This window comes from Varanus komodoensis, unplaced genomic scaffold, assembly GCF_004798865.1.
Source record: "Varanus komodoensis strain SLA01 unplaced genomic scaffold, ASM479886v1 scaffold3, whole genome shotgun sequence".
Classification (NCBI taxonomy): domain Eukaryota; kingdom Metazoa; phylum Chordata; class Lepidosauria; order Squamata; family Varanidae; genus Varanus; species Varanus komodoensis.
Genome location: NW_025335761.1, coordinates 2525591 through 2547880, shown reverse-complemented (window position 1 = coordinate 2547880; position 22290 = coordinate 2525591). Strand labels below are relative to the sequence as shown.

At 39.2% G+C, this 22290-nt stretch overlaps 1 protein-coding gene across 1 annotated transcript in view; it reads left to right on the top strand.

Annotated features, from left to right (window-relative positions):
- Positions 1-7505: 7505 nt before the first annotated feature.
- SHANK2 (SH3 and multiple ankyrin repeat domains 2) overlaps positions 7506-22290 on the top strand; it is a 162438-nt gene continuing 147653 nt past the window's right edge. The window contains exons 1-2 of the mRNA XM_044437030.1: positions 7506-7680; positions 9244-9368. Of these exons, the coding sequence (XP_044292965.1) occupies positions 7506-7680; positions 9244-9368 (300 nt within the window). The remainder of the gene's footprint in view (positions 7681-9243; positions 9369-22290) is intronic.

Sequence of the window (22290 nt, the reverse complement as noted above, 5' to 3'; positions counted from 1 at the left end):
AATTACTGTATTAAATGTGATGGCAGTTTCTTTCAAAGAAAGGACCACTAGTTCATTTTTGTGGGGTGTCTTGGGACACCAAGTTCTAAGTCCATTTCCAGTTATCCATATATTCACATGACAATCTACGTCTCTGCCAATAATGGATAAATATTAGGTGAATGCATGTCCCAGTTACAAGTACTGTATTATTTTCAATTTATTCAATTATCTTAATCTTTTGTGCCAAAGCCTTTGTATTCAGACCTCCCTTTGAGATGTCCACACCCTGGTCACATGGCAGTCCCTCAGGGTACTCCCTCCCTTATTTATACCTTGAAATGAATGGGAAATGTCACTCACTATGGCTAGGATACAGGTGAACATGCAATCTTACAGGTGGAGAACCCCGGCTTTGCAAAATGGCATGTCTGGTTTTCTGGATAAATGTGATAAATATGCAAAATTATTTTCCAGCATTGAATGTTTTCCAACATTTTCCATTGAAATTGTCACAACAAATAACAGGGAAGGTTTTACACATTTTGTGCTCAGGTATCCCTATATGTGACCAGAGACTTTTGGAACAAGTTGTACCAAATGTGGAGTTGATTTACATTTGTAAATCAACATGTTGTAGGGACTGGGTTTATAAAAGACTGTGCATATTAATTTGGACTCAGATAAAGAAGAGGGACCGGAATCTATAGTTGAAATACAAGGCCAATGGGCGCAGAGATAAGCCAGACTGCTGCTGAAGATAAGACAGTTTCAAATTCTGTGGGAAAATTTAGTGAGCATACCAATATGGAGGGTAGTGGACCTAATGCCATTAATCTAAGGATATGGCATCAGTTTAAGAGGACTGATCAGTTAAGAAGTGTTAGATGATCTAAGTGATTGGCTCTTAAGAAGTAAAATCCACACTGAAGGTGTAGTTTGTTCTTTTTGATTTGGAAGATAGTGGACAGTACACGGTTTAGAATCAACTTTTTATTAAACCACATTTCCCTAATGACCGGTATTCTAACTTATCTTATTTCTTTTGTTATTGGATTCTGTACTACTCTTTTATAGTTGAAAGCCATTCTAGATGGTCAACTGTAACACAATAAAGCCTTTTATCCAGGAAATGGTGAAATGGTTGTCCTAGTCTGCTTGGACAACCAATAAAATATAACACATTACTGAATCATAAATAGAAGTGCCTAATAAAATAGTAAAATGACTGATTCAAACATGAAACAAGTCAAATTAGGAGATTACCTATTAAAATGAAACAAGCCATTCTTAAGTCTCACTTACCAGTTAAGCCCAGTTAAAATTATTTTACTCCTGAAATATTATTTCTTTAGCCAAAATATATAAAAGCAATAAAATTATTTGCTGCCCAATCCTTAATCATGCTGTGTCAATAAATTGAGATTCTCTGGTTCATATGGCATGCCTGTATCTGTGTATGTATCCTCCTTATTTCAGTGTGCATGTTTGTTCTCTGAGAATAACAAAAGTCTATCTTCCAGAATGCAAATAAAAAAGGAGAGTAAATCTAAAAGAAAACCTACAAGGAAGTGTCAGTTTTTCTGACTGCTGGATTTCATTTAAGACAGAAATAGATTCTAGGCATGTTATGTGTGACTGGATGTTTAGACATACCCTACTTCTGAAAGCAGCTGTAGGGGGACCCTACTAGGGTAGCCATGTGCCCTACTTTACAGAAGACAGTTGTCCATTTGAAGGGCTGTTTGAGGCCCTGCTTGAAGGGCCATCCAGTGCAAACCTGGCTTAAAGAAAGATAAAAGAATGATAAGAATCCGGACCCAATGGGCCTTGAAAGTACCATTACCAGTTAATACCTGGGCAGCTCACACTGAGCGAACAGTCTTTCTGGCCACATAAATTCCCATTACAGTGAAATGCATTTTATTTCTATTTAAAAGATGATTATAATTTCCAAATATATACCTCTGTATATAAAGTAACATATACATAGTTCATGCAAATATGTTTTACCTTTTGCCCTCTGCTTTGGTAGTGCATGACTTCTTTTGGAGACGATGCCTAAATGGCCACCCAACCCAAAACACAACCTTCACCTCCTTCACCCTGTGTTGAGAAGAAAAATACACTGGAGATCCACACTTGAATCTCCAGCATAATGGCCACCTTTGTTCCTTTTTTCTATAAAGTGTGGGGTGAACCTTGGCTAAAAACTGGTAGCAGGACTCAGGTAGTTTGCTCTCCATGAAACTGTAGCCATTTAGAAAAGTATGGAATGCTATCCTGCACTCTGTACTCCATGCCATCCAGCCGCAAAGGGTGATGTTGCAGCTACCAGCAGAGAAGGAATTTGTTATCACAAACACCAATATGGTTCCAGATGGTGAAGCAGAACCTCTGAAGCCATTCTGATTCAGTCTAAACAAGCTGTAGCTCAAATACAGGCTCAGGTGCTTGGTGTCCATTTCTGTCAATATGACTGTCCAGCTCTCCTCCAGCACAGTTGGCTTCTTGTCTCCAGAGTGTTGGGCCTAACAACTAACACTACTTGTGCCAGGAGGTAGAATTAGATTAAGTTCTTCCACATGTATCCAATGACATTTACCTGATAGCAACAACAAAAGTTTAAGTTGTGTTCAGCAGTAGCTTCTCTCTTTTTTTGGATGTAGCATCTTGATTTCTTATACTGCAGATTTCTTTCTTGATTTCTTACATATTTCTTACACTTACAGTGCAGTCGTATCTATATCAACTCAGAGGTAATTCCTTTTGAGTTCAACTGAATGTACTCCCAGGTAACTGTATGTAGGATTAATCCTTAAGAATATATTGTCATATGCAAATACTCAAAAATAGCAATGCATACAATTTATTAATGCATCACTATTAAACTATTATACTATGTTTTTTACCCTAAAATGTGATTAGAGTTTCTTTGTCTTCTTTGCTGAGCATTTCCTGTTCTGTTTTCTTCATCAAATGTTCCTTTAAAATATTTCCTTGACAAAGTACTTTATCGCATATTATTTTGGAACAAACAGATGCAACTTCATCTTTTTCAATATTTTAATGCTGGCTCACCAGCCCAACTTAAAGTGAATAATACCATGTTTTTAATATGATAAATGAAGTCCTGCTTTCCATAGATGCAAAATTGCAGTTGCAACAACAAAATAGTTTTTAAAATGCTGGCAAAAACAGGCATGCAATGCTTGCTATTAAATAATGAAAGCATATATTTCTCCCATTCTCAACTCCAATAATGATTTGTAATCTTTCACGGATTTCCAGAAGTAAACCATTGAATAGGGAAAAAAAGCACCACCCCTACATAATAGAATGAATTCCTTCCCTGCCATGTGTGTGAAATGAAGCAAATATGTTGAATACTAGATAAATAATAAGTACTGCAGTGTCATTATGCATAATTAGCTAATTTTATTCAAATAGTTTCAGCTATCCTTCAAAGCACCTGCGGTAAATAGGACCCAGGTCAACAGTGTTACCATCAGCAAGAGAGCAGAGAGTGACTATATGAATAACATGTTCCTTTAATGAGCCAGCCTTTTTTTCCTTTCAGCTCCAGCTGACCAAGCTGGTTTCCAGGTCACTCGCAGCCTTTATAGAGGAATAGGCTGACATGGTATAGGATTGCTATTTTTGCATCTCATCCAGAACTGTGATGTTGGCAGCAACTCAGGTCAAGTAGACCTAGACTGCCGTGAGGACCATGCTGATGTCTGAACGCATTGCTTACATTGCAACCTGAAGCTATTGCAATCTTGCTAGTTGTAATGAAGTTCTGAAATAGTTTGAGCATTGTGACTTTATTTAGGAATAGTAGCTGTGTGCCTGTGGGAAGGAAAGTGATTTTAATACAGGACTGAATGCACAATTGGGATTCAGCAAATAATTAACATATCCTTCCTGAATTATTTCAGTGTCATTTTTTATATAATCAGATTGTGCAGCTAGATGATCAGTGCCCAGGGAGATACAATCAATCAAATGCAGGGTGTATATTAATCTTGAAGTTGTTAATTGGTAGGACATGCACACAACAACAACAACAACAACAACACACTTATTCCTGAGTTCATTGCAGTCCTGGGGAGCACTTCAAGTGGACCAACTAGAAACATCAGAAAATGTTCTTCCTGTCACAATATTAACTCTCAGAATCACTTTAAACTGAGTCATTTCCTACATAGATTATGCTTACAAGAGCTGAGGTAGGGCTGTCACAAACAGGGAATTTTGGAGGACTTTCTTTCATAGGGTTTCCATAAGTCAACATGACAGCACATAATGACAGCAAGCATGGATTGTGCTGAATTACACTGTAATTGTGCCCACCTGTTGATGGAGAGCAGAATGCTGCAAAGCCATACCAGCTTTCTTTCTGATAGTTATCTAATACTATAGTATAATTTGTCAACATTTTGGAAAAAGTTAGAGGAATTTCAATGTTCCATCCCTTGCTTCTCCTGCAGTGCCCTATAGCGCAGTTGAATGGTTGATGAGAGTACAACTGTGTACTTTTAATGTGTCACTTTTAAAGTATCTAATCTACTGAAGAAATTTTGAGGGTTTTACCTAGAACATTCTCAGATTTTCTTAACAGAACACTATAGCTAGTGATACTGTGGTTAAATATTTAGTTCCCCACCCCATCCTAGTTTAAATTCCAGGAGGTAGATGTTGCCAAGAACTCTCTTCCTGTGTTTTTGTAGCCTAATTGTGGCATCACTTGCTTAATAGACATTGACAGATCATACTTTTAATGTTATAGGATAACAGCACTGGATGCTTCAAAAATGCCTCAGAAAAATGCATATCCAAATTAAACCAAAGCGGTTTTTAGGGAGGAAAGGGGCAGAACTAACCCTGATGTATCATGATTTTTCCATTGCTTGAATCATAAACTTTTTTAATTCCAGAGGAGCATGATTTCTGTACATGATATATATTGCTTGATTGAACTTTATGGGATAAGAATATGGTTGGTGGTTGGTATATCCAAATCAGTCACCTCACCATGTCCTGCCTGTCTCTCAAGTATTAGTACCTAAATAGTTGCTATGAGCAACCTCAGTGTACTCAAATTGAAATGTTTGTCATCTTCTAGCATACTGCTCCTTCAGGTTTTACATGTGAAGTGGTTCTTAGACGGGAGTTGTTGATGGCCTTGTGTCATGTGTACAGCAGGGATTTCCTGATTCTTGGGCTGTTTTAATTTTCAGAAATTATACATGAGAAACATTCACTCTACTTCACAAGTATAATATCTCCTTTCATTTCCAATTCTTCAGTAGGGATGACTAATGTGTCAAGTAGAAAAAGAAATCCAGGCATGTTAAGATAACAACTGACATTGTCCGCTGGGAACCACAGAATATTGAGGGCAGTTGACAGTCAACTCTGGAGGGGGGTTGACTTGCCTGCACACTTGCAATTTATATTTATTTAGATTCCAGCGCAAGATGCCATACACTTCTTGTGCCTCTGGCCCATTGAAATAAAATGGGTCTCCTAGGTTGTTAAAATGTGAAGAAAGCCCTCCAAGTGTAAGAAATCCTTTCATCTGAGCACTTTCAGTTGCAAAAACACCAGTGTATCTGGCAGTTTAAGGGATTTTGGAATCTCCTCTTCAGTTTTTCAAAACGCTGTCATACAGAATGTGGGAAAGAGGTAAAAGTGCCCTTCCCTCACATTGTACTGCAGGCTGTGGGTTAGATCAGGTCATCTAACTGCCGCAATAAGTGCTGTCGATGCTATTCTAGTCGGTGTGGTGTGGTGCGGTGAGCTACAGACTTCTACACCTAATTGAGATGCTATTGACTGAAAAAACAATTACTTTTTCTGGATAAATGTGGTCATTTTACATGCTCATATGACGCTACTCCAGATCTGCAAGTTTAAGGTACTGAAGTAAAGTTGCTTGACAGGCAAAAGAATCCAGGCCTCCTTTGGTATCATGATGCAATTACTTTGAAATGAAGTTGCATATAATTTTTTAGGAAAATAGGTTCACAGGATATCCTGCTGGGATAAACTGCAGTTTTTGCTTCATCCAGACAAATCAACATGCTCTTCTGTGCCATCAGTTAGGAACAAAGGGAAGTCTCTGATTCTACCACCAACTGGGGGACTAACACTACTGGCTACTTTCCCTCCTTTCTTTTCAGAAAGAGATCCATCATAACTGCCAGCTACTCTGTGGATTTCTGCCAAAGGGTGCTGGCTATTTTGGGTCTGTTGGGGGAATGTTGAGGAATCTATCCCTTGATCCTTTCCATCTTTAAACTGGAAATACAAAAATATTTGGGCAAGCCAACCAGAGCCTTAGGGATATAATGGAAACCTAAAATAAGTGTGTGCAAATGGGTGCAAATTTGTATATTTAGCGATCAGTGATTTAGTGTGAACAGAAACTGTTGGTTATGCTTTGCAAAAGAGATGCCAGTGTTTCCTTGTATTTCTGTTATTTCCAAGCAGTGGTTTTATGCTACTGCACCATCATATTCTGTAGCAGTTACTGCCTTTTTCTAAAGGCAACTATATAAAAAAAAAACTAGCCTGTGCCAGAAAGCTGTGCTTTGATACTTTCTTGAAAAACACATTGCCATTTAAATATATAGCCATATTTTATCTGATCTATTTTATTATTTTAAAAAAAATCAGATGATGTTTCAGCTGAAATATTCTGAAGCATTATCATTTGGCTTAGAAACTTAACTAAAACCTATTATCTGAATAAACCGTTTTTAAAAACATAAAACATCATCTGTGCAAGAGTTATTATTAAAGAAATGGGTAAGGAACTGCCTTCCTGTTCTTTTTGTTTTTTTAAATAATGTAATCTCATTAGCATTTCATTGTGCTAGCTTTCAGGAAGGCACAGTTAATTTTTTTATGGAAAAAGGTAGTCATGAACATACATGCCTTGTTACTATTTAAATTATGCAGATTCTTGATGCTGTGAAAATTTGTGCTTGATGACGCCAAGGCAGCTGCACGTTGTTAGCATTGTAGGCTGTCAGATGATCATGTGGGATTCTTGCAGCATGCAACATTCAATAGGATTGAAAAAGGGCTTTTGATGCAAGGCATAGGTTCTGAATATATTTGTGCCTTTTAGCTACTTATTACAGCAAACCAAGCTAACTTTAAATTTTAAAATGCTGCCTCATTTTTCTTCTGGTTGGTTTCATTTTGGCTTCACTAGAAGATGCATCTGGTACATCCACAATTGAGGAGTTTATTAATGCTACTGTCGTTCAGTTCACTTTCTTTTCTTTTAGGCTCGTAGCTAGCACACAGATGACATGATCACATATTTGTTCAGCCACCACCATGCATGGTTTCTTCCTCTGCTTTCTCTGCATTATTCCCTCCGTTAAGTTACACTGTCATGTTCTTCCTTACCATTAAGCCTTGTCTTTGTCTCTCTCCTTCTTCTGTTGTTTGCTGTTACATTTTTCTCATGTTTGGTTGCTGCAATATTATTTGATTAACTGGCTGTGATGATGATGAACCTGCACACTGGAGGAGCAGCTACTACAGTAGTGATGAAGGGATGTAATAATGGTCGCTATCCTCGGAATTCTCTCTACAGTGACTGCATTATAGAAGAAAAGGCAGTGGTCCTGCAGAAAAAAGACAATGAAGGATTTGGGTTTGTGCTCAGAGGGGCCAAAGGTATGTGGATTTTCTGTGTCTATGCAATTGGGCGAATACCTATGTGAAAGATGGCATGCATTTCTGAAAATAAACAGGCATTATTCCTTATGCATTTGGTTGCTAGACAACAGTGTTCTCTCGGTGCAGTAGTACTGAAATGGATTTTACTGGTTTCTGATTGAGCAGTTTTGAGGGGTGTGTGTATATTCATACATATTTTAATGTTTATATGTATCTATATGCAATGCATTTAGAGAATAATTTTGAAAGGAGAAGTTGCCTAGGTATTTCATGTGTTTTACTGTGTAGTTTATCCAAACTGTACCATGCTTGTTGAAACAAATAGCAAAAATGGATTCAATTAAAATGTTAATCTATTAAAAAATCTATTTGCTGAGTGATGAGGCATGGCTTTGTTTAAAATGGGTTTGTAGTTTGTTCAGGGTAAAACTACTGCAGTTTTAGTATGGAAATCATATCATTCTTATATCTATAGAAACTACATGTATGTTGAATGGCCTTTCAGTCTGTGTTCTGATTTGAGGGCTGCCTGGCTTCATGGGCTCCAATGTGTTAATCATTTTCGTAATTTCAAGTCTACCCTGTATATTTTTGGTTTTTTTTAATAAATGAAAGGCATCTTTTAAATTCTCTGCATATTATTTATTTTGGATTTCATTTTTTATATGGTGGTATTTCCCAATGCCTGCAACTAGCACCCCTCAATCGCTACATGGGCTCTCCCTAACTCTGACTGGCTTCAAGGGATGGCTACCCCATATGTTCTTTATGGAGGATCCTCCACACCCTTCCTCTGGGAATACCATTTTTATCATTCCTTGCTGGAATAGCAAGTACCTATTGGGTTCTCCTAGCTATGTAATAGTTTCTGATTAACACTCCAGACTAAATGCACATTTTGGTGGGGTCTTCTGGAAACCCAGTGACTTCATCACTGTGTCGATCAGCTGGCGCTGAGCTATCTATGCAGCAAAGAAAGGTCCCTAGATATATGTGTTAATTTCACATGGACTGAGATGTTTATATGGAAATATTCAAGTGCCCTTTTAAAACACAATGCTATGCCAAACTTAATGTATTAAATGTGTGGTTCTATGGGTGTTAAATCACATATCTGCAAAGCTTATCAGTGTATATATTTGTAACATGTACATTCAGCAGTTCATACAGTACACAGATATGTACCTGATGCTCAAAGAAATACATATATTATACTTGGAAATTGAAGGTCTTCATACCTTTTTGGTAATAGCTGCCAGAAAGACTTGACAATTTTCATATGCTTTATTTCTCTATGCACACATCTGAATATTAAAATTGATGTTTAATGTTTTCCCATTAATGTTTTGGAATGCAATTCCTGATCCTTCAAACTGGTTCAGTTTTTAAAATATACCAGATCAAAGTGATCATACAGGTAAAAAAGAGGAAGATCTAGTGGGCAGGGGAACATCTTACTAGTATTTGTCCTTGCACCAGTCAGTTCATGAAATTATTCAACTTTATAATGTAAAGGTTTATTTTCCATCTTTAAAAAGATATCATTTATTATTCTCAAAGCTGATACACCTATTGAAGAATTCACCCCAACTCCAGCCTTTCCTGCTTTGCAGTACCTGGAATCCGTGGATGAAGGTGGGGTAGCATGGCAAGCTGGCTTGAGAACAGGCGACTTTTTGATTGAGGTAGGAGAAATTGGAATGTGTCTTTTTTCTTTTTTGTGAAAAATACTGTTTAATCAGTTTGCGAAACTTTGCCTGTCACACTAGTCCTTTTTGCTCATGGTGGAGAGGGTGATTCAGCAGATTGGTACAACTCCTATTTACATATTCTCTTGCGATTCCATTATTCCAAACTGATTTTTGCCAAATTGACAAAATAGTGGGAATATGGATGTGTGTGGTTCTAGGCAATGCAGTGTTATATGTGAGCAAGCTCCACAAGAGAGGTGGTTAGAGTAATTCTGTGTTTCCTAGTTTGGGATAAATATACTTTTAAAGGGGATTGAAAGGATGTTTAGTACAGTATTTAAAGAGTTGTCTTTTAATTACTAGCCTGATTCGTCACATAGGTAGCAGCAGGAGGTGACATGGTGATATCTGCCTTTCCACAGAGATAGTAACTCCATCTCTATGGTGACAGGGATTCTGTTATTTCTTTGCCCCGGTAGCATAATGGATCATACCCTAGATTGTTGGTTGGTTGCAGCTGCTTAACAGTGAGCACTGCATAAAGTGATTAAGTAGCAAAGAGTAATGCCTGAGTGGGAACACGTGCAAATGCAGTTCATAAAAGGGGACACAGTTGGAGGGGTCTGAATTGAAGTGCATTAGTTTGTTGTTTGTTAGTCTTATTTTATCTTAAAGAAGATATTGGAGAGTAATTAAATGTTCCTACCAGTGAAGATTCGCATATGGGCCTCAATGTGATTTATATGGCATTTTCCTCAGTTTTAGGAGATTGTCACACATAAGCACTGTGTTGCTTTTATTATGATACTGAGTTTATTGCGTATATCTGAACAAATAAAGACCTGTTAATGCAGTATAAATAGTATTTTGGCATTTCTCTTGTTTGTCAAGTAAAGAATGATAATGCACCATATCACATGTATTATTATTTTTCATATGGTTCTCAAAGGTTTATTTGTTGAACCTAAGGCTAGTAAACAAAAGTTATTTTCATATATAGGATATAAATATTTAGAGTTCTTTTTGTCAAGCGGTGTACTTATTTGCAAAATAGCTGGATTAGAAAATCTGGTGATTTTCCCTCATTCTATAAGTAAGCAGACTTTCCTAGGCAGAAATAGTGAACATTCTTATTTCTTCAGATTTTGTGTTAACCTTATGCAGTTGCATCAGCAGTTGGTTGTAGGGCCAAGTGTGTTCTTGGTTGCATAGGTTTCAGCAGGTATATTAGAAACCAAAACAAAATGTATAAGAATGTAGCTTTATGGATATAATGCCTCTCTGCATAATTGCCTCATATATTTCATTGGGTAATGACCTGTATATGAAGGTAACTTGATATTTAAAATACTTCCCTGAGAGTTTATTGCATGGATTTCAAACTTCTAAGTCTGAACTTTAGAATAACTTCTAAATACTAAGCCTTTGAACTTGCTGCCAGCCTGCATGGCACATAGCAAGTGCATTCATCATCACTATTATCATAATCTAAAGAGCTACATTCGGCACGCCCCGAGGCTTTGCATGGCCAGCTGGATGTGCAGACTCTTTTCCCTTGCAGATATGCAAACAGCTTTTGAATGACCCCACAGTTTCAAAAGGAGTTTACTTTGTCACCTGGGTAGACTTTTATTCAAGAAACACCATCCCAAAGCCGTCTCCTATCTGTAGAAGTAGATCCGTGCTTTTTTGGCTGCTCTTTACTACTACAAACCAGTGTGCCAGCACTGCAGTGCTGTTTCTCCAGTGTTGCTGGAGGAGTCATGGGGGTGGGGGGTCTATGTAGATACATATTTAGGGCCAGGGTGCCAGGAAATTATAGAAAGTCAAATTAAAAGTGCAGAATGGTTAGGAAGCATTGGGGGTTTCAAACAGGTCTAATAGAAATCTTTTGACCCATGCTATTTAGTTATGCTAAAGGTATACACATACAAATCTGGATTGTCAAGAATGAAGATCAAACATAATTTAAACCAACCTTGTAATTTAAAATGGCTTCCCCCCACCCTGAAAAATCATTTATACTAATTAGTTGCTGTCTGTAACAAGAAAGGGAGATATGTGTCTCCTAGTATCATAGCACATGATACTAGTATCTTTAGCACACCTAAAGATGAAACCTGGTTATTTGAAATGTTCATAATAAGGGTTATGGAAGTGTGCACTCCAGGGCTATTTGTTCTTTTAAAAATGCATTAATTATTTGAATTAATACAAAAAATCTGAATCCTGCAGTACTATCTTCAATCACTGCTTCTCTAAGAAGGCCATAGGACTGCAGTCAAGGCAGGTTCAAGCCAGAGAGGAATTGTTCAAGGAAAAGAACTATATGACTGTCTCCCTCTTGCTTTGCAGAGCTGCCCTCTCACGGGGGAATTGGATGAGTACTCCGATAATTACAAGGGTTATAGGAATTCACCATGACAGGGGCCATACTGGGGTACTACTGAACATGGCATCTTAGATATGGCAGGCAGATTGTGTCTAACACTGAGAGCTATGTAATGTTTCTTGAAGGCGCTACCATATCAAACTATGGCTATACCAATCCATGCAAAGCTGAATGCATTCTCTAGTAATGGAACAGATTTTTTTTCTGGCAATGAAATACAAGCTTTGTATAATATAAACTGAAACTCAGTCCAGATAAGACGGAGGTTCTGATAGTGGGTGATTCGAGCTCCTGGGTAGGTGACTTGGGCCTTGCCCTGGACGGGGTTGCACTCCCTCTAAAGGACAGGATCCGCAGCTTGGGAGTGCTCCTTGACCCGGAACTGTCCTTGGAAGCTCAAGTGACAGTGGTGGCAAGGAGCGCTTTCCTTCAGCTTCGGCTAATCCATCAGCTGCGTCCCTACCTGGAGGAAGATGGCCTAGCAACAGTAACACACACATTGGTTACTTCCTGGTTGGACTTCTGTAATGCGCTTTACGTGGGGCTGCCCTGGAAGACAGTCCAGATACTTCAGATGCTGCAAAACATGATCTGTGAGCCATCTCGAGGCTTCGTTGCGATGGGGGCAGCATAAAAATGTTATAAATCAATCAATCAATCAATCAATCAATCAGAGCTGCCAGGATGCTGTCAGGGACTGGGCATTGTTCTCATATAACATCAGCTCCACGGGTTTCCCATCGAAGTCCGGGCTCAATTCAAGGTGCTGGTTATTACCTATAAAGCCCTAAACAGCTTGGGACCAGGATACCTAAAGGAAAACCTTCTTCCCTATTTGCCCTTACACGCCTTGAGATCGGCAGCAGAAGCCCTCCTCTGGGAACCCTCTGTGAAAGATATTAGGAGACAGAGTACCCAGAGGAAGGCCTTCTCTGCGTTGGCACCTCGTCTATGGAATGCGCTCCCCAGAGAGGTCCGCCTGGTGCCGTCATTATGTTTTTTGGTGCCAGGTTAAGACCTTTTTATTTAATCAATATTTAACAAGTTTTAATATTGAATTTTATTACCATATTTTAATTGCAGCCAGAGTGGGTCATTAATTTATTTATTTTATATCTTTATGTATTCGTATTTTATTTGTGTAAGCCGTCCTGAGGCTCTCGCAAAGGACGGCATACAAATATTTTAAATAAATAAATAATATAGGAGCATAATCTAAGCACATTGGTCTTGCAGGTCCACATGTGTTTTGCACTGTGAAATTGCACCATAGTGACTAGTTATAGACACTTTTTATGCTCTTTCTGCACATGCAAGGTTAGCACACAAAAATGCTTAATAGAAGAATAAGACTGTAGTCGTTTGCACACTCATTTGGAAGTTAAAAGGTAAAAAGGTAAAGGTTTCCCCTTGACATTAAGTCCAGTCATGCCTGACTCTAGGGGGCGGTGCTCATCTCCGTTTCCTAGCCGAGGGAGCCAGCGTTTGTCTGCAGACAGTCTCCGTGGTCATGTGGCCGGCATGACTAAACACTGAAGTGCATGGAATGCTGTTACCTGCCCACCTAAGTGGTACCTTTTTATCTACTTGTGTTTGCATGCTTTCAAACTGCAAGGTTGGCAGGAGCTGGGACAGAGCAACAGGAACTCACCCCGTTGTGCAAATTCGAACCAGCGACCTTTCGATCAACCAGCCCAGCAGCACAGCAGTTTAAACCACTGCGCCACCTGCAGTCCCCATTTGGAAGTTAGTCCTGTTCAAAAACAGAGATGTACCTCCATGTAAACTTGTATAGGAATGAACTATAAACATTCCAAACTTTCTGGAAAAAAGCAGTATTAACTAAACAGAATAGTGCTTCTCCATGAGATGGGATGTAAATGTCCTTTCTGTTCAGTTGGTAGAGTCATAAACCTTCATAATTTTAGAACTGAGTACTCTGCAGTGCTCAAGTAGTTGGAGGGCATAAAAATGGAATATCAGATCACCCAGATGGGCTCAGTAGATGATTGCTGGGGGTTTTATTCCTAAGGTACCACTGCCTGTGACAATTTGCTATTTTCTGTATCTATTATAAGGCCTACTATAATAAAATATATTTACCCAAGAAGTCACATGCCTTTAACTCGATATTTTTTTGTTGGGGGTCTTGATTCAGTTTTAAGATAGTTTGTATCTACATTAGCATGCTCGTATTTTTGTTCTGTATGAAACTCAGATTTTCTTTTCAGCCAGATTGTTGTCAAAAGATAGCATACTTTGACTGAAATATAAATGCCTGCATTGTTGTTTTAAAGCAGCCTGACCTAACCTGGTGCCCTTTGGGTGCATCCTCAGACAACCATGCTAGTCCAACTTATTTGGAGGGCACTAGATTGAAGACTGTTTTAAAGCATCATTTGCATCTACTGTGTCAAGAGAACTCTGCAAACCTCTGCTACTTCGGCCATCTTTAATTTTTTTTAATGAATTCAGTAGCTTGGTGAATTGAGCTTTCTTTGTCAGTGAATTGAAGATCACTGGCAATATGATCTGTAAGCAAAACCTACTGTATGATAATGATATAATATCCATAATATGACCAATTACCTGCATATTTAATTAACTTTATTGTTACAGAGACCCATCACATATTGAGAAACATAAAAATTATCATTGCAGTAATATTGATACTGAAATATTTGTCTCTGAAGAAATAGTAGATTTCTATACTAGATAGAATACTAGTACTATTCTACTAGTACTAGATAGAATACTAGTACTAGTAGAATAGTAGATTTTAATGCTAACTTTTTGAGGAATTGTAATGTAGTCCCTAAGGGTGTTTGGTTTTGTAAAATTGTTGCATACTGGGTCTATCTCAGAAACAAACAGCTTTTTGCAATATGATTAATTAGTAAACTTTGCATTTACTTTGCTGTCCAACCTGACTGGGGGGAAGCAAAACAGTTGAGATGTATCCAGTGTAAGTTTTATTTTTCCCATTGGGTCCACTCCACGTCAGACTAACCCTAGATGCAACCCAGTGATAGTGAACCAGGTTTCGTTCTCCTTTGCCTTTGACAGTGGAGAATATGGAAAAGGCTGTGTATTTGTTTATTCGCCTTTTTGGCTATTTACTCAGGAATAGCAGCAAAGATCTGGCTGGTTAAGTTAAAACCAAGAAATACTAAAATTAAAGCATCATAATATTTAAATAGTTGAAACAGTATCAGAATAAAAGAAGCAATAGAAAACAATAGTGCGAAGAATTTCAGAGGCACCTAAACTAAAATGTCTAGAAAATGGAAAAGGGTTTCATCTGGTTCTAAAGAGACCCAGCTGAGCCTTTCTAAGGCAATACTATTCCATAAATGGGGCACCGCGACTAAAAAGGCCCTTTCCCTTTTGGCCATTCCACACACCTGTGGGAATCTGAGTGAAAATGAAAATAATAATGTATGTTCACCAACAGAGCAATATGAATTCTTTCTCATAATCACACTATTCCTCAGGGCCATTTTATGCTTAATGTTACAGGAAACATGTAATGTTTGAATAGCAGGTGGAAGTTATTAAAACACCATTTACAAATCCCATGTAGCCTCAGCCCAAGTATTTCTGTATGGGTATTCACATGATCTGCAAGTGCAAAACTACATGTACACTGTGGTCACTTCTGCACTGGAACCATCATCTCTTCTTTGCTAACATTTATGGAAAATCAAAACAATGTAGTCAGACTGCTGCATTCTAGTGTCCTCTGTGCTGACCTTTTTGATTTCTGGCAAGTTTTCTTAAAGTTGCAGAACCAACATGTTTAATTCAGAAAAGCAAAGCACCATTGAAGCTCTCTCTGTGTGTTTAAGGCTTCCTATGCCTTTAATATTTGTCATTCGCAGGATCCAATTCTTTTACTGAGTCCTGATACTAGTGGGTGGTTTCCCTGCACCACTGCCAAAATAGTGGTGTTTCCCTATGAAGAAAGCAACAGAAAAAATAAAGCTTCATCCAGCCTCCCACCCCACTCCATCCTACATATATGAAACTGTCACTGGAGTATTAAAGAAAGGATCATTAAGAAGCAGTTAATACACATTTTATTACTAGTAATCCACCCATGTTCAATGGGAAGCAGTCACATTGCAATAGTAGTGAAGAAATGACTACTTTTCACTCCTCTTCAAGCCCCCTGCAGCTCCTGCTCAGCATTTCATTGGCCAGCAACAGGTTTAATCCAATCACCTCAGTTTTGTCTTTTTCTTAACCTTTCTCACTGAGTGGACTTCAGTATGAAAGCAGGAGAGGGACATTTAAATTCCCCCAGTCACCTTGGACCCAAATTGGAAAATGCACACTTACCCAGAGGTAAGTTAACCATGCATACATGTGTTGGGCTGAGAAATGTACTGCAAGTAATAGTCACAGAGGTGTTTCCTTTTTTTGTTTAATTTTTAAAAAAGAATATGAAAAACATTCTCATTCACCTCATCATGAAAAGTAAGGTAACCTCTGCCCCAGTTCCACTCTGAAGATATGACATATGTATATCAGTTCGGGTACTTCATAAGGCAAGAAAGTGTGGGGAAAGACTCTTCATAGCAGGAGTATAAAAAAGTTGTGTCATCAAGGCCCCACACAGGGAAAGGCCAGGATGAGTATCTTGGAAGAAACCATGGCAAGCCTCAAAGACCCACATCATCTGTTGGCAGGGGTTAGCAATTGACTAAGCAACCTATAGTGGTTTGTTATCAAGGTGGCTTATCTCTCTCCAATCTTGTTTACATAGCATGGCAATGCACCATGTATAATTAGCCAGAGCAAGCTGTCTTCATGTCTGTGTTCAAACAACATAAGCCATGGTGGTTTTTTACCATTGCTGTCTGAATCCAGTCATGGCATTTCACCATGGTAAGTTTGGCCTGTAAAGACATTTTGTTCGATGGTTATCTTGTACCACCGTTCCTGAACTCAGGAACATGGTTTCCATGGTCCTAGTAAGGAGCTACTTCAGCCATGTAGCCTCTATGTGTGGACCAGTGAGGAAAAGACAAGTGACATAGACAGGACTTAATGTACCTTTGGGTAGAATTTCAGGCACTGTGGCTGATGAGACATGTGCTACCAGTTAGAAGATTGAGTGCAGAGGATGGAAACCTTGATAAAGAAGAAACCACTTGATCATCCGTCAGAACATACTAAATAAAACTATGAACCTTGTTAACCATGCAGAGTTGCTTATTGTTTTGTGTGAATTAAGCCAAGCCATGCTAGAGATTGTTATTACACATGAATTCAAATATGGTGAAGTACAGTTTATTTGGTTACAGTGAATCAGTGGTTTGTTCTAAGGTTTCCATGCTTTGCTATTGCTTGTTATTATGTGTGAATTCAGTTGCAATGTTTTCCATAGTTCCATGTTTCTGCCAGTGAGTTTGGTGGCAAGAGTGGCTTTAACATCACCAGATACTCCAGACATCATTTTCCATCGACCTGTTCTGCTAGCAACTGCTGAGTTGCCAGCAGCAGCCTTCTGATTAGCTTTGCCTGGCATCATGGCAGCAGAGCATGGGGCATCATGGCAGGGCATCACAGCAAGGTGGTGCAGCAGCTGGGCATGAGAGAACTCGTGCTGGCAGGGAAGAAAGGCAGCCGCAATTGCACGTACAGGTGTGTGTGTGTGTGTGTGTGGTGCTCCTGCCTGGTTGGTGCTCTGCGCTGGAGTGGCACCCGGCAAGCACGCTGTCCTTGCACCACACAAGAAAGACGGTCTCCTTCCAGGGAAGAGGCCTTGCTTGCAAGGAGTGCATGAGCAGCATGTGGGACATTGCTCCCAGGGCAAGCATCCCAGGGAGGCCGTGTCACCTGCTTTGCCTCCCACCCTCTGTCCTATTTGTACCCTCCTCCCAACAATCCAGGGGATTCCTCACAAGCCCAGCTTTCCCCCTTCTGGCAGCCCGCCAGAGAGATGCCTAGACAGGCGCTGCCCTGGCACTGGTGCCTGCCCTGCTGCCCTCTAATGTGCCTACTCCCTCCTGGAGGAAACATAGAAGCAGAGCGAGTCAGAAGGGGCCTCCTGGGCCATCCAGCCTGACCCCCTGGCTCCAGCCGGCTCTGCCCATAGCATGCCCACCATGTGCATGTCTAGCCTATCCTTGAACATGTCTAGCCTATCCTTGTGGATCCTGGTAGCATCCACAAAACCTGCACAGGGGTGGGGGAGCATCAGGCACATGTGCAGCAAAGGGGGAGAGAGGGGTGGGTATGTGGTGGGGGGAGCTTATTCATGTGCATAGGGTGTGGCAGCAGTGGAGGTGTGCTGCTCCTGCAGAGCGACCATCCTACTCCAATGAGTAAACCATGTCTCTACAGAGTAGCAGAAAAAGAAAAGCAACAGCTGGCTGAGAACTTATCCATGGGAGCATGTGGCCCAGTGGGGGAGAGGCAGGCAGGATTGATTCCCAGCTGCGGGGGCTGATGGGATATATGCTGTTATTTGTAGGGAACTTAAAGTTTCTCATGAGTAGTTGCTATGTAAGTGTGAACATGGGACCAAAGGTGAGATACTATGCCATATGGTTACTGCATGGCATTGTTTAGTGTTATGTGTGAACTCAGCTGAAGTTTGAACATGGCATGGTTTTCACAGGCGTATTTTTCACAAACAAGCCACCCTTATCTTTGTCAGGGCCCTGTGCCCCATGCTTCTAAGATTGGGAAGGACAGCAGACAGTGTTCCAGCTATGTTTGCAAGATTTTTACAAGTACGTTTTTATTTTCAAGGCCTACACAAGTGCACAGATGTGAAAGTCTGCTGTATGTGTATGATTTTCAGAAAAGTGTATGATTTTCCCTTCAGCTTTGAATTTGTGTAATTTTAGTGATTTTCCTCACTGCTCTGCCATGGAATTTGTATAATTTTCCCTTCAGCTTCACTCTTCTGCCTTGAAATGTGCATACCTTTAACAATCCACCTCCCTGTTCTGCAACCCAGAGCTAACAACAGATCCATGGAGGGAAGTGACAATTGCAGAGCTGGTGCCAAAAGCATCTGGCAGTGTCTTTTCTGTTTACTTCAGCAGCAGGTGAAGCAGCCTTGTTGGTTAGCAAGGGGAATGCCTAAGGGGAGGATGAAATTGATAAGTACATTAACAAGCAGGGGATATCAGAAAACTTGCTTAAATAGTGTAAAGGGCTCTTACACACTTGTACGATGGGGAAAAAAAAATGTGAACCTGTTGCCACTTTTGTAAGAACTCTGAAGATCAATTCCATTGAATGGAATTAACCTTTTGGAGCTGACAACTCCAGTGACCAGAAAGAGTGCTTACATAGGGACATAGGAAGCTAGGGCTGTTTCACAGAGCACTTGAATGTCTGTCAAGTTAGTGAATTAACAACCAATCCATGGTGGGTTATTCAAGGTGGCTTAGCACGATGTACAAACTTGTTCTCGCCCTCTCCCTCTCCATCACACACACACACACACACACACACACACTACTGCATCTGTTTGTATTAGCAAATATTAACTCAGTTCACACAGTCAGAACAAGCCATTGTGGCTTCTTGTGAGCTGCTGTGTGTGGGCAAAATTTTTATAATCACTGTGTTGTCATGGCATGTTTTGTCATGAATTAGAGCAGCGTGACTTGTTGGAGGTCTAAGCAGCCCTCAGATAAGCCATGGTTGGTTGTAAGGTGATTTGAAGGTTGTTTAATCTTCAGCAAGGAATGCTGCCCAAGTTTGCAAAATATGATAAGCCAGTGATTATTAAAATCATTCCAGGTACACAGTGACACACACAGTGGCTCATAAAAAGCTACAATCTCCTCTTTAAGCCATGCTGGATTATTTTGAACATGCAAGTCGACTTGTTCTTTCTTGCTGCAAAACGTGTTGTTTTGTATGCACTTTATGTGTCAGTGCTTTGCAGCAAGCACTACAGCTGCTAAATAATTAAGGGCAGAAAGTTCACTTGGGTTGAACTGTATAAATTACATGTTTCTAAAACTTTTTAGACCATGATACACTGAAAATAGTAGGTAGTTAGAAATCTCATAGTCAGTTTTGCTAGACTTGTTAGTTACTAATGTCATTATAAATTATAGTTGTGTGCCAACCACAAGATTTGATTCTGACCCTACTTTGGTGCTTTGGGAAATGGCCTGTTTCTGCTCAGACCGGTTCAGACGCTATCCTCTTCAACTTGGGTATCAAATCCAATTCGAGTTTGGAAACCTGAATCTTTAAGTTTCTGACTATCAAGAGTAATTCTTAAAAATTACCATAACATTTCAGATACAGTCACAGAAGGAGGGGAACATCCCTGACAAATTTCAGAAACATAGGTGTTATGCCTATGTAAGTGTCAATAGTATTTTTATTTTTTGGCAGAATTGTATAAAATCTGCAGGGACAGTACCCCTTCTGGGTCAAGATGCTTCTTACCGTACGAGGGGAAAGTCCAGTTGTTCCTCTTGTTGTCAGTGAAAGAACTGGATATAACAGTAAAGTAGGGGATGGTGCACAAGTTTATATCTCATACTTATAACCCTGAACAATGGTTTAGTGGTTTGTGCCTAAATGGAGTAAATTACTTTGAATAAAGCTAGGACACTTTACATTTCTTAAACCAGAGAATATGCAAAATTGCAGGTTATTTCCTCTCATTGGTCAGTGACATCCCTTCTGTAAGTGAAGTACAGGTTGTGAAAGGCTTTAAGAAACCTAGAAGTAGGTTACTGTGATTTGGCCTTTAGATAATCACATACCTAAATCTATTACAGATACAGAAATATGAAGAGATTTATACTGCTTTTTTCCTAAAATACATGCAAGTTATATTTTGGAATTAAAATTGATATTAAATTGCATATTTTTAAGCAGCGAATAAAGTCATGTATTAAGTAGAGTGTCCCATAATTAATGGTTTGGGGGTTATATGTAGAAGCTGGCACTTTTCCCTTGCTGTTATTTAGCTTGATTTCCTCCTAATTATCAGGAAGTATGTTCTCAGAAGTGTTGTCATTTCTGAGAGATGATGTGGTAGTTAAAGAGTTAGATCAGACACCTGGGAGATCCAGATTCTAGTCCCTACTCACTGGGTGACTTTGGGTGAACACAGATGCATGCTCAGCACAGCCTACTTCACAGGGTTGCTGTTATGAAGATAAAGGAGAGTGGATGAAGACTATACAAACCCCCATGGGCTCCTCACAAGAGAAAAAAAAAAGTCAGGCCATAGGTGCAGTGTAATTTGAAAAATAATACTTTATGCAATTTATTTCTTCTGTGACTGTATCTGAAATGGCACAAGGCACCCATTTTTTGTTTAGGGTTTCATGTTTGGAAGTGTTTACCTTCAGAACCTTTAAGCTCTGAATATTATGGAAATTTTAATGAAAAAACTGGGAGAAATGTCACTGGAGATAAACAATTACTTTATCTCCAGAAGACAACTTTATTTCAAATTAAAATAAAAACTAGCCTTAATGCACAGTTTTACTCCACTAAAAGTTTTTTACGCAGCAATGTACGGAGACATTAGGGAAAGGCAAGGTGTATTGTACGTCTGCAACAAGCCCAACATGTGGAAATGAACCACCTCTCCAAGTCTCTGTAAGAATTAAATTTGACTTGCTTGTTGTTAAGTAATTCATCATTCTGACTGTTATGCAAGTGTTTCAGTCCAAAAGTTTATTTCTGTCTTCATTCATGACTTTAGTGGCAGAACATGTGAATAATACTGTAATCAGATTCAAATCATAGCCGTTATACAACAACAACTACTTCAAGAGTTGCCTTACTAAAAGAATTTTGTTTGTGAAGCATGGAAACTTACACTAATGTGGCTTAGCTAACATTTCCATGTTACAGGTTATTATATCAGTATGGATGGTTATGGGCAAACTAGAATTTAAGCAGAAAACCAGTTTTATTGCAGTAGACAGAAGAAAATAAAGAGTTAGTTTGCCAATCAGACAATTGCTTAATTTTCAGGGATTTTTTTTCTTTTCAATCCCTGCTCCACCTTCCTCTCCACTATCATCCTCTGACTTGCTCTCCTTGATGCTGGTCCTAACTTTGGCAGCTCCATGTTCTTAGATGATTTCAATGAAAATTAAAATCAAGACTCCCAGAGAACCTTTGGGCAGCACAGAAATAAACAAATTTTTGCTATCATTAAAAGCTATTCCAGACCTCTTCATCTTCTAGAGTAATTCCCTTTATCCAACTGACTTTTCATTTCTGAATGTCTTGATCATTTGATATCTACCTACCAAACTTGGTAACCATCACCTGTTGTTCCTACACAGGCCTTTTAAGAGCTTTTCTGAACACACACACACACACACGTATGTTAGGAAAACTGTTAATGGTTTCATGTCATGACCTGCATATATAGAACCAGAAAATACTCATCTTGAAACAATTACTTTAATAAAATATAGAGGCTCTCTTTTGGAGTAGGTAAGCAACAGTTTATTATGTTGTTGAGTAGTTAGGAAATGGCTTAAGCAAAAGACCCTTTACCATGATTTT